This window comes from Leucoraja erinacea, chromosome 19 (assembly GCF_028641065.1).
Source record: "Leucoraja erinacea ecotype New England chromosome 19, Leri_hhj_1, whole genome shotgun sequence".
Lineage (NCBI taxonomy): Eukaryota > Metazoa > Chordata > Chondrichthyes > Rajiformes > Rajidae > Leucoraja > Leucoraja erinaceus.
This window is the reverse complement of record NC_073395.1, coordinates 28,614,374-28,641,018: the sequence shown is the minus strand read 5'-3', so window position 1 is coordinate 28,641,018 and position 26,645 is coordinate 28,614,374. Positions and strand designations below refer to the sequence as shown.

The 26,645-nt window shown below is 42.9% G+C and overlaps 1 protein-coding gene across 2 annotated transcripts in view; it reads right to left on the bottom strand.

Moving 5' to 3' along the window:
- Positions 1–26,645, bottom strand: part of LOC129706433 (leucine-rich repeat-containing G-protein coupled receptor 5-like) — a 135,916-nt gene that overhangs the window by 32,360 nt on the left and 76,911 nt on the right. For both annotated transcript variants that reach the window (XM_055650738.1, XM_055650737.1), the window contains exons 4-5: positions 26,418–26,489; positions 3,271–3,486 (exon numbers count right to left, since the gene is read on the bottom strand). In XM_055650738.1, coding sequence (XP_055506713.1) covers positions 3,271–3,486; positions 26,418–26,489 — 288 coding nt within the window. The remainder of the gene's footprint in view (positions 1–3,270; positions 3,487–26,417; positions 26,490–26,645) is intronic.

The following is a 26,645-nucleotide window of genomic DNA, read 5'->3' as shown; positions in this document are numbered from 1 at the left end:
CCCATGTTGGATGTCTAAAGTATGTCTAAAGTACAGTAAAGTCGTATGCCATGACACATAGAAACATAGAAAATAAGTGCAGGAGCAGGCCATTCGGCCCTTCGAGCCAGCACTGCCATCATTGTGATCATGGCTGATCGTCCCCAATCAATAACCCGTGCCTGCCTTCTCCCCATATCCCTCGATTCCACTAGCCCCTAGAGCTCTCTCTAACTCTCTCTTAAATTCATCCAGTGATTTGGTCTCCACTGCCCTCTGTGGCAGCGAATTCCACAAATTCACAACTCTCTGTGTGAAAACCTTTTTTCTCACCTCAGTCTTAAATGGCCTCCCCTTTATTCTAAGAGAATACATCTTCCTTAATATTATCCCATCTGATAATCATCTCAGTGTAGCTGCAGATCTCTTAATAGTGATGGCTGTACTCCTCAAGCTGAATATCCCACTAATGGTTAGAAGTATTACTGATAATTATTATAGAGAAATTGATTCATGAATTGAAGGATACAGCATGGAAACACACCCTTCGGCCCACTGACTCCACATCGGCCAATTAACCTACAAACATGCACATCTTTGGGATGTGGGAGGAAATGAGAGCACTAGGTTTAAAACACGTGGTCACGGGGAGAATGTGCAAACTCCACACACACAAGACCCGAGGTCAGGATTGAACCCAGGTCTCTGGCGCTGTGATGCAGCAGCCCTACCAGCTGTGTCACTTTGCTACCCAAATGAAATGACCTGGTCCCACCAGTTCTGCAGCTAACTTGGTATGTTGGTATTCAAGTGTATGTTAAGCTAGCTGTTTAAATTAACTTTCTCATACCACATGCTGTAATGGAGAATTAATTAAGTGATGTACAGCAGTGGTTGTTATGTCAGGAGAACCATTGTTCATTCATGCCCCAACAATTGTTAAGCATGTTCTGAGGCATTGTGACATTACAGCATAAATTATCCAAAGATTAAACCTTTACAGGTACACTTAATCTTCCTCAACAAAGACCTTATTTAGAATGCATCTTTAAATAAGTGAAGTTTGCACCTGGATAAAGTACAGTTGTGAAAGAGGACCTAATTAGAATTGGCTGCAGCCTAGTTGAATATTAAATGTTAAAATGTTCATGTACACTCTCTGCTGCACACAAGCGTAAAATAAAATACCTCAACTTTACTTTAATGATCAAAATCATGAATGTTTTGACCAATGAGTTAAGAGTGCAGGGAAGATTTACGAGGATGTTGCCAGGACTTGAGGGCGTGAACTACAGGGTAGACTAGGATTTTATGCCTTGTCGTGCAAGAGGATGAGAGGTGATTTTACAGAGATGGATAAAATCGTGAGGGAAATAGAACTGGTCGATGCACCGCATCTTTGACCCACAATAGGGGAGTAATGATTCAGATGGCATAGGTTTAAGGTGAGAAGGGAAAGATTTAATAGGGACCCGAGGGGCAACCTTTTCATATATGGAACATTTAAAAGACATTTGGACAAGTAGGCAGATAGGAAATGCTTCGAGGGATATGGGCGGACTAGTGCTGATGGGGCATTTTTGATCGGTGTGGGAAAGTTAGGCTACACTGTATAACTATGACTATGACTGTAACTAAGAGCCTCAGTTGCTTCAGTAACTTCATTGTGGGCCAAAGGGCCTCTTCCTAGCTGTACTCTTCTGTGTTCTATATCAAGGAACCATCTCTATTACTCCTTAGTCATTAGTGATGAGAGACCAATGTTAAAAATATCTTTGGTCAAATAATTTATTGTTGCTTTTTGATATTTGAGATTTTATGTATTCAATTATATGCAATGGGAAAGGAACAATTGATTTCTTACTCGCCACTGCTTTTTGCAGGCGCAAGAATGCAACGACATGACAAATGAATAATAAATACAATGAACAATCGTGCAATAACATCAGTTATACAGGTAACCAGACTATAACAGTGTAAGTTGAAATATGTCATGCAAAGTTTCTCTAAAGGCGTTTCATAGTTAATTCGTAATTTATTAGTAACGGATGGTTGGCATGGACTTGGGGAGGGGGGACTGAGGGTTTTGTGTCTGTTCTGTACCACTCTATCATTCTATATGGACAATGCATTCAGATGTCTTATTGTTGTCAATCTCATAGAGTCATAGAGTGATACAGTGTGGAAACAGGCCCAACTCACTCACACCGGCCAACATGTCCCAGCTACACTAGTCCCACCTGCCTGCGTTTGGTCCATACACCATACACCATACACCAAACCTGTCCTATCCATGTACATGTCTAACTGTTTCTTCAATGTTGGGATAGTCCCAGCCTCAACTTTGGCAGCTTGTTCCATACACCCACCACCTTTTGTGTGAAAAGTTCCCCCTCAGATTCCTATTAAATCTTTTCTCTGTCACCTTAAACCTATGTCCTCTGATCCTCGATTTACCTTCTCTGGGCGAGAGACTGTATATCTACCCAATCTATTCCTCTCATGATTTTATAAACCTCTATAAGATCACCCCTCATTCTCCTGCGCTCCAGGGAATAGAGGGCCAGCCTACTCAACCTCTCCCTATAGTTCAGACCCTCTCGTCCTGGTGACATCCTCGTAAATCTTCTCTGTAACCTTTCCAGCATGACAACATCTTTCCAATAACATGGTGCCCAGAACTGAACGCAATACTCTAAATGTGGCCTCACCAATCTTAGAATGAAATTCGATTTGGCATTCCAATGTTTACTAATGATGGAGTCATTTTCCGTTTAGCACAAAAATATTTCATTCTTTGTAAGTAAAAGTAAACTTTAACTATCACTGAACTTTTCCTTATAAAATGGTAAGGAATTTCAGTTACATTAACAAATACTTTAATGATTAACAGTCCATAAAGCTAATTGATTAATGTTTGAAAGTGGGGAAAAAAGTGAGGATTGAAGTTGAATGACAGAACCCATTGTTATTTTAGAGGAAACATCTGCCAAGAATATCACATTAACATTTTCATAAATAATTTAAACAAAGTTGAACCTGTCTTGATCCATATGGAACATGGAATCAAAACATTGTTAAGGACCTGCTGATCAGATCTGCCTTCATTTGAACTGTTCAGACTGCCTGCGTGTGCGTGACATGTCAAATGGTTTGTTGTTTTACGGCACTTTCAGAGCAGCTTTGGTCTATGGACTCAAAGTAATGATCGCATCTGTGCAGAAAACATTGTGGAAAAAAAAATCGTCCTATTGTGCATCTTTAAAAGTGAAATAAGATGAATTTACTTACAGAACCACTAAGCTGGAAAGGTTCCCAAATGCATTGTCTGGGATGTGAGTAATTCTGTTCAGTGCCAAGGTCATGGCTTGCAGGAAAGGCAAAGTGCTCAGGGCTTTGACGGGAATATCTGTCAGAGCATTGTCATCCAGCCACAGGTGCCTCAGTGAATCCAGGCCGTCGAAACAGCTTGCTGGCACAATGGAGATGTGATTGGCATCCAGTCGCCTAGGGAATGAAGAGAATTGAGATTTATTTTTACAGGTTTATCCATTTAGTTTAGTTTAGTTTAGTTTGGAGATACAGCACGGAAACAGGCCATTCGGCCCACTGAGTCAGCACCGACCAGCGATCCCCGCACACTGACACCACCCTACACACACACACACACTAGGGACAATTTAACCAAGCCAATTAGCCTACGAATCTATACGTCTTTGCAGTGCGGGCGGAAACTGGAGGACCCGGGGAAAACACACGTAGGTCACGGGGAGAACGTACAAAGAGACAGCACCCGTAGTCAGGATTAAACCCGGGTCTCTGGCACTGTACGGCAGCAACTCATGCTGCGCCACTGTGTTGCCAAAATCTGTCTTTATGTCTAACTCTGTTGTATTTTTTTAATATTACGTTACCTCTCTGCCAGTTTCACTTCAATGGAATTATTTTTAGCTTTTGTGCTGCGTTATATATGGCTCTGAGTTTGTATAGGTGACAGACATAACATACATACATACTGTGATTTGGTCAAGTGGATCTGGAAGTATTAACATTCGTCTCCAGAATAACCCTTACCTGGGTAAATTTTATTTCAACTACAATGTACTGGATTATATACATATGCAAAGCACAATATTCTGCAATTTTTTGTTGGATGCAACAAACTTCATTCAACGGCACAAAATATAAATTGATGGCATTTAAGTTTAAAATAATTCTGCCTTCTTTCTAATCTCTAGATTAATACAAACTGGCACTTTATTGCTATTATCAGAATATCTAGAGATATCTTCAAATACAGTATAAAATCAATTTCATATTACTTAATTCTAACCACAGAGATTCCACTCATTGTTTTCCATATCCTCTATCGTTTCTTTGTTATAATTGTATCTTCAATCAATAAAACCACTCCTCCTCCACCAACAATTTCCCAATCCTTTTCGAAGACTTTGTAACCTGGTACATTTAGCTCTTGTTTTATTTATGATTATAAGTAGCGTGAAACCATGCCTCAATAACAGCCAGCACTTCAGTGCATTTAATTTATTTCTGTGTCCTGTTTATTTCTTATACTCAGAATGTTTTCGATTTCGGGCACCGATCCTTATAATTGATAAAAATGGTCAGAAGAAAAAAAATCTTGGACTATGGTTTAATTGGAATCTTTAACATCCAGCTCAAAAGGTTAAGTTTACCAAACAAGAATAGGTGAACGTTTTCACAGCAAACGGGTTAAGTTTACGACCAACGTTAGCTTTATTGTGTTAACCTTCTGGAGTCATGCAGCATTGATACAGGCTCTTCGGCCCATTGAGTCCACACTTACCACAAAGCAGCCATTGACACTAACCTTCCTCTAACCCCATTTTGTCTCCCTACATTCCCATCAATTCTGCGGTTTAATCAAGATAATGGATGGTTCCAGTGAGAACTTCCAGTTGAGGGAATCAAATTCAAAATACAGCAGGTTCTGGAAATCCAAAATAAAATGTGTTCAGCCATTCAAGTTAGAGATGAGATGAAATTTATTTACTGAAAGTTACTGTGTGTATTCAGACAGGAGGTGACAGATTTTTAGACATGATGCGATTCAATGAATATGGGGTAAGTGCCAGCTATTAGGACTGAGGTAAGATATCAGTTGCGGCCTGATTTAATGGAGGCGCAGACACAGTGGAAGCTAATGACTGACTCCTGCCACTGGTTCATATGTCTTAATATCATGTTCATATGGCCCAAACAACTCTTGAGAACTTGTCTTGGGGCTGACATGATTGACCTCCAACAGGTAGACTGAGCTCACTTTCTATGAGTTGCACCAAGCTGCCAGTTTTCCCCAGTTCCCACATTGGTCACATGATAATAAAATGTTGCACTTTGGTCCGTCCACAAGGCCAAGGCTTTACTGAGGTTAGGGACTGAATGTCCTTGGCAAAGCCCAAGTTGACCAATGTTGAGCCATGGGTGAGCAACATTGTGGGTAATCCCTTCCACCCCCACTGAGTAGACCAGTGGAGTAGTAATTGCAGAGATTAGATTTGTTCTGCAATTTGTGGACTGAATGTATTTGGCAATTTTCCACATGCCGGGTAGATGTTAGTGCCGGAGAAGTACAAGAACGTCTAAGTTAATTTAACAAGTAAGTGTCGCAGGCAGCCTCCTCTCCTTCCCTTCCCCACTGCCACACTGATCTCAGTCGCATGACACCTGTACATAACACGCACCTTCGAGCCAGTGAAACATAATTTGACCTCTCATGGTGTAACATCTCACATTTGCTCGGTTTAATGTCCATCTGCCATTTCTCCACCCATTTCTGAAGCTGATCTATATCCCATTGTACACCTTGACAACCTTCCGTGTGTTCCACGACCACAGCAATTTTATTGTCATCTGCAAACATACCAACCAACCAGTTCACATTATTGTTCATTTATTTATATATATATATCACAAACAACAGGTCCCAGCACAGATCCCTGCAGAACTCCACTAGTCACAGACCTACAGCCTGAATATTGTCCTTCCACCATTTACCCTTTGTCGTGTATCAATAAACCAGTTCTGGATCCATATGACCAAGTCACTGTTAATCCTGTGCATCTTAATTGTTCATATCAGCCGACCATGGGGGATTTTATCAAATGCCAACTGACGTTCCTAATTAGCCCATTCTCTTCCAAATGGGAGTAAATCTTATCCCAAAAAACACTCTCCAATAGCTTCCTCACCACTCGCTGGTCATCGAGACTCACCGACATCATTCCCCGGATTCTCTCTACTTTCCTCCTTAAATAAAGGAACAACATTAGCTACTCTCCAGTCCTCCGGTACTTGCCTGTGGCTCAAAAAGATGCAAAGATCTTCGTCAAGGTATCCTGAATCTCCTTCCTTACCTCTCTCAATAACGTGGGATAAATCCCTTCAGGCTCTGGGGATTTATCCACCTTAATGGTCTTTAAGAGCCCCAACACATCCTCCTTCTTAATCCTTGACTGTCCTTTCATAATAGTATTCTCCACACTCTCACTGAACTGCATGCCCCTCTCCTTGGTGAAAACAGAAGTAGTTATTTAGTACCTCGCCTACATCTCTAAACTCCAAATACAAATTCATTCTTGATTCTTGAGCGGTTCTACCTTCTCCTTGGTTACCCTCATGTTCTTAATATAGGTATAAAACTTTCGCCATTTGCAAAGAAACTACTTTATAGGCACAGCCATCAGTGAGCACTGATCGCAAGCAGGGGTAGAAACTGGGCAAGCACATGCTGCATTTTAAACACTGAAATAGGCGCCCTATAAAGGTACAGCGTTAGAATTGCTGCCTTACAGTGCCAGAGACCCAGGTTCGATCCTGGCTTTGGGCGCTGTCTGTACGGAGTTTGTACATTCTCCCTGTGACCGCATTGGGTTTCCTCCAGGTGTTCCAGTTTCCTCCCACATTCCAAAGACATACAAGTTTATAGGTCAATTTGGTTTGGTAAGATTGCAAAATTGGCCCTAGTGTGTAGGATAATGTTAGTGTACGGGGATCGTTGGTTGGCGTGGACTCGGTGGGTCATATTGCCAGTTTCGTGCTGTATCTCCAAAGTCTAAAGTCTAAAGCCTCAAAGGAGCAGAAGATAAATATTCCAGCCTGTTAGCAACAAACATTGTGAGAATATGAATAATCAGCTCTGAAAATGGAGTCTTTACAGTGTTGCAATGTGGTTTTAGGGTGGAGATCAATTAAGTAATACTTGTCGCATAGGTTATTGTATCAGTTTTCTGGCTCCTTATCACAAGCATGTTTTTCTTTAACATTTTTTGATTATATTTATCAACTCATTGGAAAGCTAATATTCTGGCCTTGGAAAAATCACAGTAAACTTCAGAAATGAATATATATATATATAATATTTGTATATATATATATATATATACAAAAATTGTTTGCAGTTATATATATATATATATATATATATATATATATATATAACTGCAAACAATTTTTTCCTTACAAATTGGACCTATTGTTGCATTTGTTGTAATGTATGGCTGCATAAATGGCATTTCGTTTGGACCTCAAGGGGTCCAAATGACAATTAAATTGACTCTTGTCTTGTCATGTAATTTATACATAAAAGCTATCTAACGTTTGATGGTGCTAGCGTCATTTCCACCTGATTTTACAACCATCTTGATAAGGGCCTGCAAACACAATTCCCCTCAGCGTGGTTGATGTTTGCCCATTGTGAAGGGCGGCAAGGTGGCACAATGGTAGAGTTGCTGCCTTACAGTGCCAGAGAGCTGGGTTCGATCCTGACTACGGGTGCTGTCTGTACAGAGTTTGTACGTTTTCCCTTTGACCACATGGGTTCTCTCCGGGTGCTCCGGTTTCCTCCCACACTCCAAAGACGTGCAGGTTTGTAGGCTAAGTGGCTTCGGTAAAATTGTAAATTGTCCCTTGTGTGTAGGATAGTGCTAGTGTCAGTCTACCCCACGACAGAAGGGGGAGGAGTTGAACAATTTGATAGCCACAGTGAAGAAGGATATCCTGTGGCGTTCTGTCCTGCATCTAGGTGGAACCAGTCTGTTGCTGAAGGTACTCCTCAGGTTGACCAGTGTGTCACAGAGCGGGCGAGCTGTATTATCCAAGATGCTCGGCAGTTTGAGGAGCATCTTCCCCTCCAAGACCACCTCCCATGAAACCAATCCACCCCCAGGATGGAGCCAGCCTTCCTGATGATTTTGTCAATCCTAAGGGCGTCCACACCCTGCTGTCCCAGCACACGGCAGCAAAGAAGATAGCACTGGTTACCACCGATTGGTAGAACATCTGCAGCATCTGACTGCAGCTGGACCTGTCCCTTCTTGTACAGGGCCTCAGCATTCCTGGACCAGTCCAGTTTACTGTCCAGGTACACTCCAAGGTATTTGTACTCCCTGGTAAACTGCACATCCACACCATTGATGGAGACAGGGGACAGGGGTGTTCCTCTTCTCCAAAAAACCACTACTAACTCCCTAGTCTTGTAGGTGCAGGTGAATAAGCCCACAACACTCAAGAAGGTAATCTGAAAACTTCAGCAGGTGGCAGGAGTCTGAGATATCTGAAGTCTTCACTGAGCACAGTCTGATTTTTAAATTTTGGATATCGTGGATGAGGAGAGGATGTTTCCAATAGTTGGGGAATCTTGGACTAGAGGTCATAGCCTCAGAACTAAAGGACATTCCTTTAGGGAGGAGATGAGGAGGAATTTATTTAGTGAATCTTTGGAATTCTTTGCCATTGAAGGCTGTCGAGGCCAAGTCAATGGATATTTTTAAGGCAGAGGTGGATAGATTCTTGATTAGTGCGGGTGTCATGGGTTATGGGGAGAAGGCAGGAGAATGGGGTTATGAGGGGGAGATAGATCAGCCATGAAAATGGCAGAGTAGACTGATAGGCTGAATGGCCTAATTCTTCTCCTATCAATTATGACCTTATGTCCTTGTGGACTGGGTCAGTAATCACAGGTTTACAGTGGTGTAGGGTTACTAATAGCATGGGGGCCCATTGGACCCATTCATTGCTTGGGGGATGGCAAGGGTCTCTGACACATTAGAGAGTTCTGTGTCTCATCTCCCCAGCCTATTCCTCCTTGTCTCCGCCACTGCACTCTGACTGCCATGGAAGCAATTGGCAACGTACTTCACAATGGTCCATGTGGCACTGATGTAATGGCTGTATCCTAATGGGCACAGATCCATCCTGGTTTGGCTCATAAATCCATGGCACCACTTTTAACATTTCCGTCCAACATTGCGGGAGAATTAGTGCCGTATGAAGTGTGTGTTGAGAGCATCAAAGGATGTAAATTGCGATCTTTGGACATGGTGTTTTATTCTCAAAAGACGATTTTAACTGTGGGCAAAAACAAATCTTTCCAGACAATCTAATTAACCAGTGTTTGGTCTATTGGTTGGTTTGTGCAAAACTGATAGCTCAACCTACAAGAACTGAATTAAGTATTAAAGGTGACATGAAAGTCATTCAGGAAATAAGTGCGAGCCTCGGGTAGGTTACAATACAGGACTATATTGTGCAAAATAAATAAAATATCCAATAGCCACAGTCAAGGGATTTCAGGACTAATAGATCAGTTTGACACTCTACTGACCTACTATAATCTGTTAGTGGTGGACAATTACGCAGCGAACAGGAGGAGGAGGCACTATCAACATCCCATCCTCAATGATGGTGGAACCCAACATGAAAGGCTGAGGTATTCATAACCTTGTTCAGCAAAAGTTCGGAAAGAATGTCCTCTGGTCCCCTACTCTGGGCAAAAGACTCTGTGCATCTACCTGATCTATTCCTCTCCTGATTTTGTATACCTCTATAAGATCTCCGCTCATCCTCCTGTGCTCCATGGAATAGAGACCCAGCCTACTCAACCTGTCCATACAGCTCACACCCTCTAGTCCTGGCAACATCCTTGTAAATCTTTTCTGAACCCTTTCAAGCTTGACAATATCTTTCCTATAACATGGTGCCCAGAACTGAACACAATATTCTAAATGCGTTCTCACCAACATCTTATACAACTGCAACATGACCGCCCAACTTCTATGTGGACGTACACAAATGTACACGGGCCGATTGTTTAGCTGAACACCTTCGCTCTGTCCACCTGGACCTACCTGAACTCCCAGTTGCTGAACACTTTAATTCTCCTTCCCATTCCCACACTGACCTTTCCACAATGCCACAAGAGTTCATACAGTCATAAAGCCATGCAGCACAGAAAAAGTCCGTCCAGCACAACGTGCCCATGCCGATCAAAATGTTCCATCTGTGCTAGTCCCATCTAAACCTTTCCAATCCATGTTCCTGTCCAAATGTCTGTTCAATGCTGTTATAGTAGCTGCCTCAACTCCCTCCTCTAACATGTTTTTCTATATAGTCACATGTTCCATATCGTGTGATACCCATCATCCTCAAAGAAAGGCATCATTATTAAAGGTGGCACAAATTCACTAGATTGTCATCAAAGTCCCTTTGATCCTTCAGCGCAAAAGGATTTACCAACCTGATCTTATCAGGCCGATCAATTAATTAACCAGTGCAATCAACAGTGAACATTCCCATATGAGACCTTATGATGCAACTAGTAGTGACTCAGGAGAGGTTATGCATGGACAATAAATGTGGCTTTGGCAACGGTGCCCAGGTTGAATAAACTTAATAAATGTGGATGTCAGAGGTTGGTAGCTTCTCGCCCAACTGAGATCATGACTAACTGTGTTTGAAGTTCCACTGGGAGACCCGATATTGCAGCAAGAGTTTCAACCCTATCTCCAACCCATCCAAGCCATAGGATCATAAGACATAGGAGTAGAATTAGGCCATTCAGCCTATCAAGTCTACTCTGCTAAGTCCATTTGATCATGGCTGATTTATTTTTCCCCCTCGACCGCATTCTCCTGCCTTCTCCCCGTAAATGTTTGACCCCTCCATGTACCCCCAGAAAAAGATTCCCTGTCATGGAGATGAGATCTCTCTTGAGAGTTTTCCACAAAGTCAAATTCACACGGGACTATTTTATCTCTAGAGTTTAACTGCAGAAGAGGGGAAATCTAAAATCAAAGACAGATAATTCTGGAAACACTCAACCAGTCAAGCAGCATCTAGGGAGAGAAGCAGAGTTAACATTTCAGATTGATGATTTTGCATCTGAAGTGCCTGAAAAACAGGCACTGGCCTGATGCATTAACTCAATCTGAACTGTGATGTGTCTCCAGTACTTTCTGCTTTTATTGGCTCAAGTTATTAGTCAAAATATTTAACTCTCTTCTTAAAGCAGCACCAAAAATGGATTTGTTACTTTGCTTTGGCAGAGTGTGTGTGACCTGGGGCTGTTATCTGACTGTTCCCAGGGTAAAGACTGAAGCAAATTGCTTTTCTGGAACAACCCCATTCATATCGTGAAGAAGAACTTTGATAAATTCTAGTCAAAGTATGCAGGACAGTCATTCCTTTTACCAGCGGCAGCTAAGCCATGATGCCGCCTTATCTTTGCAAATTCCTCACACTCACCAACCATGACACCTTGCACTCCATATATACGGATGGCATTTCTGTGCAAATGCCATACAGTCATTGCTGGTAAAGCATGCAGCCAATTTCCTACCTCCACTGCAGGCTCATGCACAGAAATGCAATTGCAGAAATGTAATGTAATATAAGGTGAGAGGGAGATTATATGTAATATTTAAATATAAAATATGGATTAGCCTCGCAGATACAAAGTGGGATTGAAATCATGGCCGACTTGGATGAATGGAATAAGTTCAAAATAATATTTCAAAGAATCAGTGGCTCTTTTGCTGACCTGATCTCCAGCCTTCCCCCATGTGACCCTATTCAGCCATCCATTCATTTGTGGTTCTTTGCTTATTACTGTTGGTTGAGAATTTCTCTGGAACATCGGAGGTTGAGGGGAGACTTGATGGGAGTATATAAAATGATGAGAGGTACAGATAGGGGAGACTCAAAACCAATTCCCCGCACTTCCATGTGCCTAACAGGATGCCAGTTAAAATGATCTCATCTGTCTACACACGATCCAAGCAATTCCCCGCACTTCCATGTGCCTAACAGCCTCTTAAACGCCACTATTATATCTGCCTCCCCCATCACCCATGGCAATATATTCCAGACCTTCACTACTCTCTGTGTAAAAATCTTGCCCCACACATCTCCATTAACCGTTCTCCCTCTCACCTTGTAGATATACCCTCTGGTGTTGGACATTTCCACCCTGGGAATAAGGTTCTGACTGTCTACCCTATCTATGCCTTTTGTAATTTTATATACTTATATCAAGTTTCCCTTCAATGTCCGACTCCAGACAAAACTCTCCAAGTCAATCTGACCTCTCCCTGTAGCTGAAACCCTCTAATCCAGGCAGCATTCTGGCAAAAAGATGCTACGGTGGGATTTGAATTTATTGCCCCTGGATTAATAGTTCATAACTCTAGTTACTATCCCAATAGCTTAACCTGTGCACTATCATTGTTCAGATGGTATATCTGTTAGGCAAAGTGTGTTAATATTCTTACCGATGAAAGTTGGTTCTCAAGACCTGACCCAGGCGTGGTTGATGTAGTGACCTTGCGCTACTACTCTTTGCACAGTCCTATCCTTGATTCCTTTGTACATTAACCTCAGTAAAACTACAATAATAGTGGCAGTGCGTTTTGCACCTGTAGACATCCCTCCCTAGATCTCTGGAACATCTGATCTGCTCCACTGCTTTCAAGAAGTCAAAGAAGCTCACCATGACCAATATTTTATTTACCTGTCCTGACTCCTGCAATTGTTTCTCACCCCCCCTCCCCCACTAGATCTTTGTTAAAGGTGTAATATAAATGTTCAGTACTAAAAGTTGCTCAGCTGAATAACTTTTAATTTATATGATCGAATGAGAAATGGCAATTGGCGAACTGACAAAATATTCTACACCTTGTGATACTACCTACCTCAACTACCTCCCCTGGCAGCTCGTTCCATACACACATCACATTCTGTGTGCAAATAGTTACCCCTCAGATTCCTCTTAAATCCCCCCCCCCCCCCACCTTAAACTTATTTCCCCTGGTTCCCGATTCCCCTACTCTGGGCGAGAGACTCTGTGTGTCTTTCCACTCTCATGATTTTGTACATGACAATATTATTGATTGATTACATTTATTGAAAGATACAACATGAAGGCAGGACCGTTGGCCCACCTAGCCCACACAGAATATCGATCGCCCATTTACACCAATATCTATGTTATCCCATTTTCTCATCCACTCCCGAAGCATGAGGCACAATTTACAAATGCCAAATAACCTACAACCCCACACGTCTTTGGGTTGTAGAAGGAAACTGTAGCACTCTGAAGAAAACCCACGTAGGATGTGCAAACTCCACACAGACAGCACCTGGGGTCAGGTTTGAGACCAGGTCTCTGGCATTGTGATGCAACAGCTCTACAGCATCATATGGAGTCATATGGCTCAACTAGAGTCATATGGCTCCATAAAGAACAAGTGACGGCAGATTAGTTCACCACTAAATATCATGGATGTGGGTTACTCTCTCCTCTTGTTAGCTTATATTGGAATTTATCCTCCACTTACAGATCACTTAAGCCATGGAACATACATTTGAAAAAAGTTGGATGATATAATTAGTCTGAGTATCCCTCTGCCAGTAGGAAGAAATGAAAATCAGTCTGATTACTTGATTCCATCATGAGAAGGTGCATAGGAATACATTAGGCAAAGGAACCCTGGGCTTGTCATCACTTTACACTGTACTCCAACAGTAGATGTGGTAGATAGACAAATGTTTAGAGCAGCTCAGTGGGGCAGGCAGCATCTCTAGAGAAAAGGAATAGGTGATGTTTCGAGTCACGACTCTTCTTCAAACCCGAAATATCACCTATTCTTTTTCCCCAGAGATGCTGCCTGACCCACTGAGTTACTCCAGAAATGTCTGTCTATCTTCGGTAGAAACCAGCAACAGTACAAGTGGTAGCATGGACATGGTACCAGGAGTCTATTGTATTCACATCGAAACGTGGATTCATGCTTTTGAGAGTAAGTACAAATTTCAGCTTAAAAAAAATCCTCCTAATAAACTAATGCAGCAGCTGAAAAATAATTCTATGAATAAAGTCAGCAAAGGTTACAAGGAAAATTAATATTTCCATCAATCTGAAAAAGGGTCTTGACCCGAAACGTCCATTCCTTCTCTCCAGAGATGCTGGCTGTCCCGTTGAGTTACTCCAGTATTTTGTGTCTAGAAGGAAAATTAATTTCTATAAAACTTCAGGAGTACTTTAGTAGTAGACAGGAGTAGAATAGAACGATTCCCTTGTTCATTGAATAACATTACTGTATTGTACTGCTGAACGCACTGTTGATTACACCATTGAAAACTGGTGTATTACACATGGACATTTAATCGGACGTTATTTTATTAAATAAAATATGTTCCAAGAAAACAGGGAACTTTGCTCCTTATTGTTCTGTTCCTATTATTCTGGAGGCCAATTATGTGGATGAAATAAAAACGAGGGTGTGTTACTTGCGATTGTATGTGAAGCAGGAGGTGAGATCGGACTGAACTCCCACCGAGGTTGGATTGGACTTGGTGGTCCGTGGCAGGCCATACAGAAACACCCCACTGCAATTTAAAACTTGGAGTAGATTGAGCAGGAAATTAAATTGTGTGGCTTCAATAATTTACCTTGTCCTCCAACGGCACAATTAAAGTGCTTTATAAGGACACACAAAACATGATTGAAAAGCTGCACTTTTATCTTGCACAGGCCATTATGTTAAGATATATTACAACGAGAAAATGTGTTATTGGACTTGCTTGGCTAGTTCAGTTCAAGGAACATAAATGATGTTGTGGGTTCTTCGAAATGGCTTCTCTTTGTTTCTCTGCCATGCTTTCCAGAACAATAACTTCCCCATTTCCACTGTAGGAGAGATCTGATTTCCATTATTTATTTTGTGCAAAGCTTCTGCACAAGTTTGTTCGATTGGAATTGCAGGCTTTTGATCCCCCTGCCAAACAAATAACAGTCCTTGGCAAACAAATAGCAATCTCTCATTAGTAACTGATAAATATTCTTTGTTGTACCCACGTTTTTTGTCAAGTGGCTAAAGGCACCTTCATGGGATAATTGTCATAGATTTGCAAGGGAGGTTTGGAGAAGTCTATCAGATTAGTCGATAGAATATTGCTAGATTCAAGAGAAGTGGAACATGTTTCCATTTAAAGCATGACACTTAGGATTCTTGCAACATAGTTTAATTTAGTTTAGTTTACAGCGTGGAAACAGGCCCTTCGGCCCACCGGGTCCGTGCCGACCAGTGATTCCCACACATTAACACCATCCTACACACACCAGGGGCATTTTTTACATTTACCAAGCCAATTAACCTACAAACCTGTACGTCTTTGGAGTGTGGGAGGAAACCAAAGATTTCGGAGAAAACCCACGCAGGTCACGTGGAGAACGTACAAACTCTATACAGATAGCACCCGTAGTCGGGATCGAACCGGGGTCTCTGACGCTGCATTCACTGTAAGGCAATAACTCTACCACTGCGCCACCGTGACCGCCGTAGATATAATTATCTTCCCAAGAATGTTAGGGAACAAAGAACCTAGAAAAATGGAGGAAAGAATGGAAATCACCTGAGGCAGTGCTGGGGAAATCAATTGGGCTAAAGGCTGATCAGATTGGCCCAGAGTCTGAGCATCTTCATCCCAGATGTTGACTATCAGGCCGTGGGGAATTGTGAAAGATTATGGAATTTGCACTGGAAATAGTGGATGGAATCGTGGTCATTTTCCAAAAACGTAGTGACTCTGGAGCGGTTCATGCTGATTGCACAGTGGCACGTGCTGCTCTACTAGTTCAAAAAATGAGGAAATGTAGAAACAGGAAATACCAGAACAATGGGAAAGGGTGCAGAGAGGAGTTGCAACGATGTTTCCCAGACTCGATGGCCTGAGGCACAGGGAGAGGTTGGGCAAACAAGGACCTTATTACTTGGAGCACAGAAGCCTAAGGGGTAATCTTACAGAGGTGCATAAAATCATGAAGGGAATTGAGGGGGTGAATGCACAGTCTTTTACCCAGGGTAGGGGAATCAAGAACCAGAGCACATAGGTTTAAGGTGAGAGGGGTAAGATTTAATAGGAACCTGAGGCACCTTTTCACTCAGGGGGTGGTGGGAATATAGATGGAGACACTGGTTGAGGCAGGTGCAACAACAACATTTAAAAGACACTTGGACTGAACATGGATTGGAAAGGATTGGAGGGATGTGGGTCAAATGCAGACATCTGGGACCAGCATAGATGGGGCATCTTGGTCGGCATGGATGAGTTGACCGAAAGGCCTGTTTCCATCTTGAATGACTCTGTGACTCTAATAAGTCTAAGTTCAGTCGGGGAAATGCAATAACAGAACACTGGGAATGTATTGATGGGGAAGGATAAAATCTGCATGGGTTTATGAAAGGGAAATGATGCTTATGAAATCTACTGAAGATTTAGATGATATAGCTCATGAATATGCAAATCAGTGGATGTGGTGCATTTGGACATTCTTTTGATGTGGTCTGACAGAGAATAAGGTGTAAAATTAAAGCACATGGGATCAGGAGGCATAGGGAATGTACTGGCATAGATTGAGAAGTTGGTGACAATCAGAAAACAGAGAGTAGGACCTTTATTTGGATGGCAGGCAGTGGCTAGTCAGGCTTTGTAAGGATCAATGTCCTGCCCCAGCAATTAATCATTAATATCAACATTTTGGATGATGGACCAAATGCAACTTTTCCTCATTTGCAAATGACACACCTGGGGAAGTGGGGGGGGTGCATTTATTCCTGTGCTATGAGAATGATGCTGAGAGACTGCAGTGTGATTTAGAAGTTGGGTCGGCAGATATACACATAGCGTGGAATAATGTGAAGTTATTCATTTTAATTCTGAAAACAGAAAGTCAATTTTTTTAATCAAAAGGTGATAAATTGTAGCTAAGGAAGGCGCAAGACGTCTGTGTGTTTTTGTACATCAGTCTCTGGGAGCAAGTGTTCAGATGCATTGATATTTTTCAGACCAATGTGTTTGAAGGGTTCACTCCAGATGATTTCTACATGTTGTTCGACTGCTAACATCATTTGGGGGACGTTTTGCTCTGCAGCTCACAATACAAAAATCCCATGAAAAGTGAACCACAGTCTTACAGCTTGGTAACAGGCCCTTCGGCCCTCTGAGTCCATGCCCACCATCACCATTCATTGACACTGATCTTCCCATATTCTCATCAATTTCCCCCACATCCTACGCTCACCCCCATATACAAGGGGCAATTTACAGTGACCAATTAACCTGCATATATTTGGGAGGTGGAGGGAAAACTGGAGCGCACGGAGGAAACTCACTCATTCACCGGGAAAATATGCAAACTCCACACAGGCAGCATCCAGAGCCAGATGTGGATTTTGAACCCAGAAAAAGACGAGGGGATGAATTTCCTACAGGCATTATTGGCCCAGAAAGTGTGCAAAATTAATCTGTCCAGGATTTTCATTCGCACAATGACAAATTCTTCGAGAACAAATGGACACATTTTCCGTGTCATTTTCTGTTTTTGTGGGAGATTGTTCAGTGAGAATTGGCTGCCCCATTTCTACATTCTAATGCTGACAACACTTCAAATGTGCTTCATTGATCAGAAAGTGCTTTGTTATGACCTTAGTTGCTGTATAAATGGTTTCCACCTTCCATGTTCATTCCAGTTGCTGAGCTTATGCCCCCGTCCCACTTAGGAAACCTGAACAGAAACTTCTGGAGACTTTGCGCCCCACCCAAGGTTTCCGTACGGTTCCCGGAGGTTTTTGTCAGTCTCCCTACCTGCTTCCACTACCTGCAACCTCCGGCAACCACCTGCAACCTCCGGGAAGTGCACGGAAACCTTGGGTCTCCAGAGGTTTCCGTTCAGGTTTCCTAAGTGGGACAGGGGCATTAAGGTTAACTATCCATCATACATCCTGGTGTAAACATCCGTGCGATGTTAACCTCTGTGCATGGATGATGGGTGAGAGCATGATTAGGCCCTCTTGTAATCTTGCCACCACTTCACTTGGGCGAGGCAACAGATGCTAGTCAACACCCTTGAACAACACACTCTGGAACCCGGGCCTTGTGAAGAACAAGGGGTTTATTTAGAAAGCTAATCAGCAGGCCCAGCTGAAAGAACTCTTTACAAAATATCATAAGGACTTTGGAACCTCGCCTTATTCTAATGCTGGAAAATAACCGAAGCTATCTGGCAATGTTAAACATTGCATTGTGATTTAATCTGCTCTCGTAGCATGCAATTCTGTGTATTTACTTGCGAAGTAACACAATGCTGTGTGGAAATCTGATCAACGAGTACATGTCTTTCATATACAGATTATTCTGGGCGATTGGACACGGCACTTCACGTGCTATTCACGTTAGTATGTCTGATGGTTTTCTAGTATCGGAAAATGGCATCAGTATTTGTGCGTCACCCATTCTTAACCATAATGGCTGAAATTGAAGATTTTGGGTGTGACCCACAGATTTCATTGAATAGTCAAGAGCATATTGTTCTGCTTTGGTGTTTCTCCTCTAACTTAAAGTGACGTACTGCCGATTACACAAGATCTGACTGGGCGGTTTCAGAACTGTCTGCAATCTGGCTAGTGTTCTGCAACTAATGGGAATTCATTGCTCTGATGCTCAGTTGACACTTGCCTTAGTACTTACAGCATTGTGGGGGGGGGGGGGGGGGGGGGGGGGGGGGGGGGGGGGGCATCATTGTGGCAATGACTGGCATCTTGGTGAGTCTCATGGACCTCAAAGAAGGAGGCTCAGTTATCCCCTTCAGTCAAGAGTTTCCTGCCTCATAAGTCTTTAGAGATGCCACATCTCACTTGGGCTTCTCTGGCGAACAATGTGTTGGTCAGCTCATGTTTTCCAAGACTTACGTTTGTGATATGCAGTGGGGTTGGTGAAACCCTCCTATCTGGATGCCTGATTTGAACAGATAAACAAAATTCCATCTTGGTGTGTGTTCCCCCCAACACCCCTCTCCCCCCCCCCCCCCCCCATCCCCCCCCCCCCACATCCCGCTCCCTAACCTGGTGTAGCAACCTCTCTGCTCTTGATTGCCTGAACATGGGGAGAGTGGTGAACACAGCCCAGTCCATCACATGCTAGTCACTTCCTTCCATCCAGTTCATCTTCCTGATGCATTTGCATTAGGATGACTGTAAAGTATCATCAAGAACACCTGCCACCAATCCCTTTTCTCTATTTTTCCTTCTCGGTGAAGATACAGGAGTTTGAAAGTCCACACATTCAGACTTAAGAATAGCCTCTGCTCCATGGCTATCAGGTTTCTGAAGCAGGTACCTCTTTCACATGGAAGAGAGACACAAAATGCTGGAGTAACTCAGCGGGTCTGGCAGCATCTCTGGTGAAAAGGAATAGGTGACGTTTTGGGTCGGAATGTCATAGAAAGTCTGAGGAAGGGTTCCATCCCAAATTTGTCACCTATTATTTTTCTCCAGTGATGCTGCCTGACCTGCTGAGTTACTCCAACATTTTGTGTCCATTTTTAGGTATGAACCAGCATCTGCAGTTCCTTCCTACACCTCTTTCACACCCCTTCCCTAGAAATACTTCCATATATTCTTACTCTCAACTCATTTGATTGTTCTGTTATTGCACCATATTTTTGTTGCAATGCTTCATATGACGCTACAGTATTTGCACTATTTTGCCGTGCGCATCTATTGTTCTGTTTATCATATTCGTCATTACTGACCTGATTGATCAATCTATCTTGTTGATCACTTTACCTTGCATTTATCAATACCATCTTCATCTGGATAAGAAGTTTCATTGCACTCTGGTGTATATGATAGCAAATGATCTGAATCTGACTTTGCCATGGTTCCCAGTTTGAGGCACATTGTTGCATCAGACTGATCACCCAGCCAATATTCTCTGAGATTATTTAATTTACTTAGATTTTGAGTTGAAGCACCTTGGACATAGGACTGGCCCACATTGCTGATTTCCCAAGAGGATACTCATAAGGCTTTTCCCTAAATAATCCAGACCTTTTCCACAACAAAATGGATTTCCACATCCGTCATGTGTTGGTGCTGTGGGATCATTGCATTTGGGGTGAGCTAAATAACCATATAACCATATAACAATTACAGCACGGAAACAGGCCATCTCGGCCCTACAAGTCCATGCTGAACAAATTTTTTTCCCCTTAGTCCCACCTGCCTGCACTCGTACCATAACCCTCCATTCCCTTCTCATCCATATGCCTATCCAATTTATTTTTAAATGATACCAATGAACCTGCCTCCACCACTTCCACTGGGAGCTCATTCCACACCGCCACCACTCTCTGCGTAAAGAAGTTCCCCCTCATATTACCCCTAAACTTCTGTCCCTTAATTCTGAAGTCATGTCCTCTTGTTTGAATCTTCCCTATTCTCAAAGGGAAAAGCTTGTCCACATCAACTCTGTCTATCCCTCTCATCATTTTAAAGACCTCTATCAGGTCCCCCCTTAACCTTCTGCGCTCCAGAGAATAAAGACCTAACTTATTCAACCTATCTCTGTAACTTAGTTGCTGAAACCCAGGCAACATTCTAGTAAATCTCCACTGTACTCTCTCTATTTTGTTGACATCTACAAGGATCTACGAGGATCAACAAGGACATCTACAAGGATCTACATATCACACACATGGAGGCCAAGCCAGCATACATTTTCCAGGTGTGATCAGCCAGAGCACGAGAGTTATATTCTACTTAAAATAGACACAAAATGCTGGAGTAACTCAGCGGGTCAGGAAGCATCTCTGGAGAAACGAAATAGGTAACGTTTCGGGTCGAGACCCTTCATCAGATCAGATCTTCTACTTTGTGGTTGCTAATACCAATTTGCATTTGCATCAGAGCTATAAGACCTTCATAAGTGCTCACATCCATCCGGGGCAGAGGCTGCACCCTGGCATGCTGTACACTGCATAGACATGAAATCCAATGCTGGAGGAAGGAAAGGCTGCTGAGCTGGTGCTTGAGGGACATGGGGCACAGACTGAAAAGCAGGAGAGAGGGAGGACAGTGAAGGCAGGAGGACGCCAACCGTTTTCTCAATCTTCCTTGCTGTGACACCAGGACTCACCTCCAACCAGCTTCCCATTGGGGTGGAGTTAGCCCAAGAGTTAAATAGGAAACTTCAATTTACCTGTGGTCAACCCCACATTTGAACTAAGATAACTCCAACTTCAGACATTGGTCTGCAGTGCCCAGATGATGCTTATGTATGTGTACACTTTGAAGTTGAGCTTCGTCATTGTTGTCTCATCCAGCGAAGCACATGAGGGACTGTGTCGTACAGTAAAAGGTGTGCAAAATAACAAACCCTCCCGTCATACAAAACCACAGCTCCTTGCAACAATGAAGGGCCGCAACGAGACTCAGGAATCCAACTCCACTCCAATGGGAAGCTGGCTGGAGTGAGTAGTGGTATCACAGCAAGGCAAACCTTCCATACCTTGGGAGCTCCCTCTCAATGGAGGCAGACAGTGACGGTGAAGCTCGTCATGGGTTTCTGCACAGAGCAGCAGCTTTTGTTATGGCCGTCTGAGGAAAACAGCGTTTACAGATCAAAATCTCAACAGAACATGTAACAGGATCTCAGCCCATCTTTACCTGATCAGCTCAACCCATTTCCAGATGAACAAAAGATGGCTGCTCATTTTTCTCTCTGTGGGAATCACTCTTGCCAATTGCACACATGCTGTGTGCCTCTTTATCACTCCATCTCCGAGTCTGCTGTCCAGCTGCCGTAAGCTTCTATTGACCAGTGCATTTCCCTCCCTGGTCACTAGATACAATTCTCCCGGCCTGACAGTTTTATTTACATCGCTTCAACGTGGCGAGATTTCAGGTTACAAAAGAATGAGAAGCGATGCTGTCTCGTCACTGAGGACTCGCATCAGGTTTCAAACTTCCCACAATCAACCCTTTGTGTTACTGGACTTATCTTTGAACAGCAGATATCCTGAATAGTTTGACCATGAGCAGCCACAGAGAAGGGAAGATTAGTGCTTTCCTTTGTACAATAAACTTTAACAAGGGACACCCAATAAAGAAAATGCTGGTTTAAGAGTCCAACTTATTTCATCTGAAACCAAACCTTGGCAGGAACAGGAGTGGTTGCACAAACCTAATGGAAAATCAAATGTTTTGAGGGTTTTAAAGCACTCTTTGAATGCTGCCATTTCACCTCTCCTGGAAGGTCTGTCCTCTCTTCAGCATTGGGCCTGTGGGCAAATGTTCTCACCTTCACCCCATGATGGCACAGTGGTGAAGCTGGTAATTTCCTTCTGCTCCCCTCCCCTTCCCAAACTGTCCCTGTCTTCTGTTGACTGTGCAATAGAGATGTTTCAAACCATGAGGGTGATCCAGAACAGAAGAGAGGATGACATGTTAACAGAGATCAGGCCTCCCTTCCCCAGTTAGACCCTGTCAGTTCTGCAGAGGTCACTTTGCAGAGGTTTTGCACCACACACCCATCACTTCTTCCCTTGGGTTGACAATAGCTTCTGTCATTTTTGCTTTGACGCCTTGCACTCACTCGTTCACATTCAAGTCTCTGACGATGAACATCAAGTAGAGAGTTTGCGTCTCTCTGGTGAAGCCATGGACTGACAAGGTGCTGGAGCAAGCCATGTCAGGATGGTACTGAGATGACCCAGTGTTTAGCTGACCAAGATCACCGAGGCCATATGGTTAGCTCCAGGGCATTAATCAGCACAGAACTAGCCACTTGAGAAATGCATTGTGTCAATAAAATTAAATGAGAAAATCATCTATTCTGGAGCATAAGGACATAAAATGCTTGGCCAGATACTGAACTGAGCTTGGATTGATTTTCTAATGGAAACAGATGCCCTTTGTTACAGTCCCATTATATCCCGCTGTACGTTTGCAGATGGTGTTATGTGAATGGCCAATGGTACATTTGAGCACAAGTGTGCACATGCACATGCACACGCGTACACACGTACACACGCCCACACATTATAATGGGGGGGGGGAGGGGGGGGAAACAGTGCCTGGTAAATGGTCTCTGAATTCTACCAACCACCTCTACTTCCATCTGTATGTGGGATGCCATCATGATGCAACTTCTAAGTGACCATCAAATATTTGCCCTTAAAGGACGCAGAGCGCTGAAGTCAGGTTTGTGGGATTACGCAGTGTCCTACTGTATAAACCAGCTTCTGTAGCTCTTTGTTTTTACATTATTATTTCCCTTGTCTCATTTCCCTCAGTGGCAGGTGATGTTGTTTTCTGCCACTATCATTTTAGTTGAATTTTTACACATCGATTTCATCCCAATGAAAATTCCATTCAGTTCACTGCGGGTTCTTCAAGTCACAAATGGAATGTTTTGATTTATTTTGGTGTTTATTGCGGTGTTTACAGAGTACGACATCTACATAGAGCCATAAAAAGTAACTGAGTAATACAGTGTGGAAACTCAACCCTCACCAGTCAATAGTGTCCCAGATACCCATATCTGCTGTGCAGCTTTAAGTAAGAATTTCATTGTTCCGTTTTGGAACATATGACAATAAAACATTCTTGACTCTTGTCTCCTTGTTATTTAAAATCAGAATTTGATTGTGTTCAATATAATCCTTTACATTTCACTGCTCAGTCTCATTGAACTGACAGATGGCAATGATTCATTTAAGCTAGAACACCCCATTTGATTAACTGAAAAGGCAGCTTTAAGGGGATGTGCCTTTAATGTGACCATCAGTGCATATATGTGAAGGGTGGTCACATCATGTGTTGTGTGCTGAACAGGAGTAGCTGCTGAAGAGACTGCCAAACTCGTGACGTCAGTGGGGCTTTGCCAAGAATCATGGACTGTAGCCATTGCCTCCAGGTAATAACTTGATGAATGGTACACAGAAATGCACACACACAAAACATAAACAGAGACAGGCACATGCACACAGATGTGTTGGAAGGAACTGCAGATGCTGGTTAAACCAAAGAGAGACACAAAAAAATGCTGGATTATGTAGAATGGTCTCGACCAAAACGTCACCTATTCCTTTCCAGAGATGCTGCCTGTCCCGCACAGATGTGCAGAGAAACACAACTGCAAGGAGTGACACATACTCCCTTTCACATGCACGCACGCATGCAAATGCTCACACATATGCACCCATGCATGCAAATGCACACACCCATGCACCCACGTACGCAATTGTACACACACGCACGCCCTTGCACACACGCACGCTCTCACACACACACTAACTATTGCAGAAATGTGCAACCAGAACATATGCACAGAAGTACAATGACATATATATAGAGAGAGACATAAAGTGCTGGAGTAACTCAGTGGGTTTGGCTGCATCTCCGGAGAACATAGATAGATGATGTTTCGGGTCAAAACACTTCTTCAGTCTGAAATGTCACTTATCTATGTTCTCCGGAGATGCTACCTGACCCGATGAGTTACTCCAGGACTCTACATCCTTTTGTGTAAACCAGCATCTGCAGTTCGTTGTTTTCTATATATATAGAGAGAGAGAGAGAGACACGTACATGTACAAAACACAGCACGCACAAATGGAAACAAGTTTACACGCATACAGGCATAAAATAATGCATGTAAGGAGACATATACCAATGAACACAGAATACACATAGAGATATGTACATGGACAGATTCACAGACATAAAGATATGTAAATAAAGGAACACACACCTACACATAGGCATGCAGAGATGCACAGAAATGTAAGGTCACAAGCATAGAGTCAGCCAGATGCACACACCCTGTATTCAGGTGTGCAAACAGTGACATGCATACATACACTCTACTATAAATAGATCACGTTTGCTTCTAGCAGTGTACCACAATCATGGTTGCATGGTGGCATTGCGGGTAGAGCTGCCGCCTTACAGCGCCAGAGACCAGGGTTTGATCCTGACCACACGTGCTTGTCTGCACGGAGTTTGTACGGACCTGCGTGGGTTTTCTCCGAGATCTTCGGTTTCCTCCTACACTTCAAAGACGTACAGATTTTGAAAGTTAATTGGCTTGGTATAAATGTAAATTGTCTCAAGTGTGTGTAGGATAGTGTCAATGTGCGGGGATCACTGGTCGGTGTGGACTCGATAGGCCGAAGGGCCTGTTTCCGCACTGCATCTCTAAACTAAACTAAAAATCTGTTCTGGCTCACTCTGATATATATGGATTTAAACAAATATTTTGCAATACGTTGATGGAAAGGATCAACATTTTTCGATCCTTGTAGAGGGAATGAAGCTGCCATTATTGTCACCTGATGGCGATGGAAAGCTGGTGTCACAAATAGGTGCACGTCCCTACTCAGAAATAATCCCAATCCCCTCTACCGCAAGTGGATTAATAAGATGTTCCTTTTAAAACTGCAATAGTATGAAAGAATAATCATATTTCTGTTTCTGAATATCTGCAACAACCAAGTCAAAGTGAACTGAACAATGGAACCTCTGCTGTCCTTATTAATAAGACTAATTAATTTAGTTGAATTAACTTAGACAACTCAATGTGCGGGGATCGCTGGTCAGTGCTGACTTGGTGGGCCGAAGGGCCTGCTTCTGAACTGTATTTCTAAACTAAACTATGGCATTTTAAAATGTCTGCTTCATGCCAAATGTTCCCCACAGAAAGAGGAGACTGAATGCTGACAGTGGGATTTGATGTGATGCGTTGACATTTGAAAAATTTGGTCACAAATTTACTGCCTGGACTTGCATCTGCTATGAAGGTTAAACTAAAGACTAGTCTATCGCCTGAAGTGTAGAAAGGCAAAGACAGCTATTCTGGTTTCTGCGCTAATTTCCGGACAGAGGATTAATGACAAGGCAAACCAGAAATGTTAATATAGGTTAGTTTAGAGATACAGCGCTGAAACAGGCCATTTGGTTCACCGTGTTCGCTGACCAGGGATCACTAGCACTTTCCTACACATTAGGGACAACTTACAATTTTTACCGAAGCCAATTAATCTACAAACCTGCACGCCTTTGGAGTGTGGGAGAAAACTGAAGCACATGGAGAAAACCCATGCAAGTCAAGGGGAAAACATGCAAACTCCATACAGACAGCACCTGTGGTCAGGATTGAACCCGGGTACTGCAAGGCAGCAACTCTACCGCTGCGCCACTGTGCCATCCCAATGTGGAGACCATTTCTGTTCTAGATTTTTATGAATCCCATACTTGCTGCAGGGAATTTGTACTTACAGTGACTGGAGACTCTGCAAATTCTGTAGTGCCTCCTCGGGAACCTTCTGCAACTGATTATTCTGCAACATGCTAATTGTTTGGGAGATAGAAAGGCAACAAGTCAGAACATCAAAATGTAAATATACCACAATTCTGCACTGTCCCGTGACTTTTAACCTTGACCAAGGAATTGTGAAGGGAACAGTCTCTGTTCTATACCGGGGCATCGGCGATGTCCTCACTCTT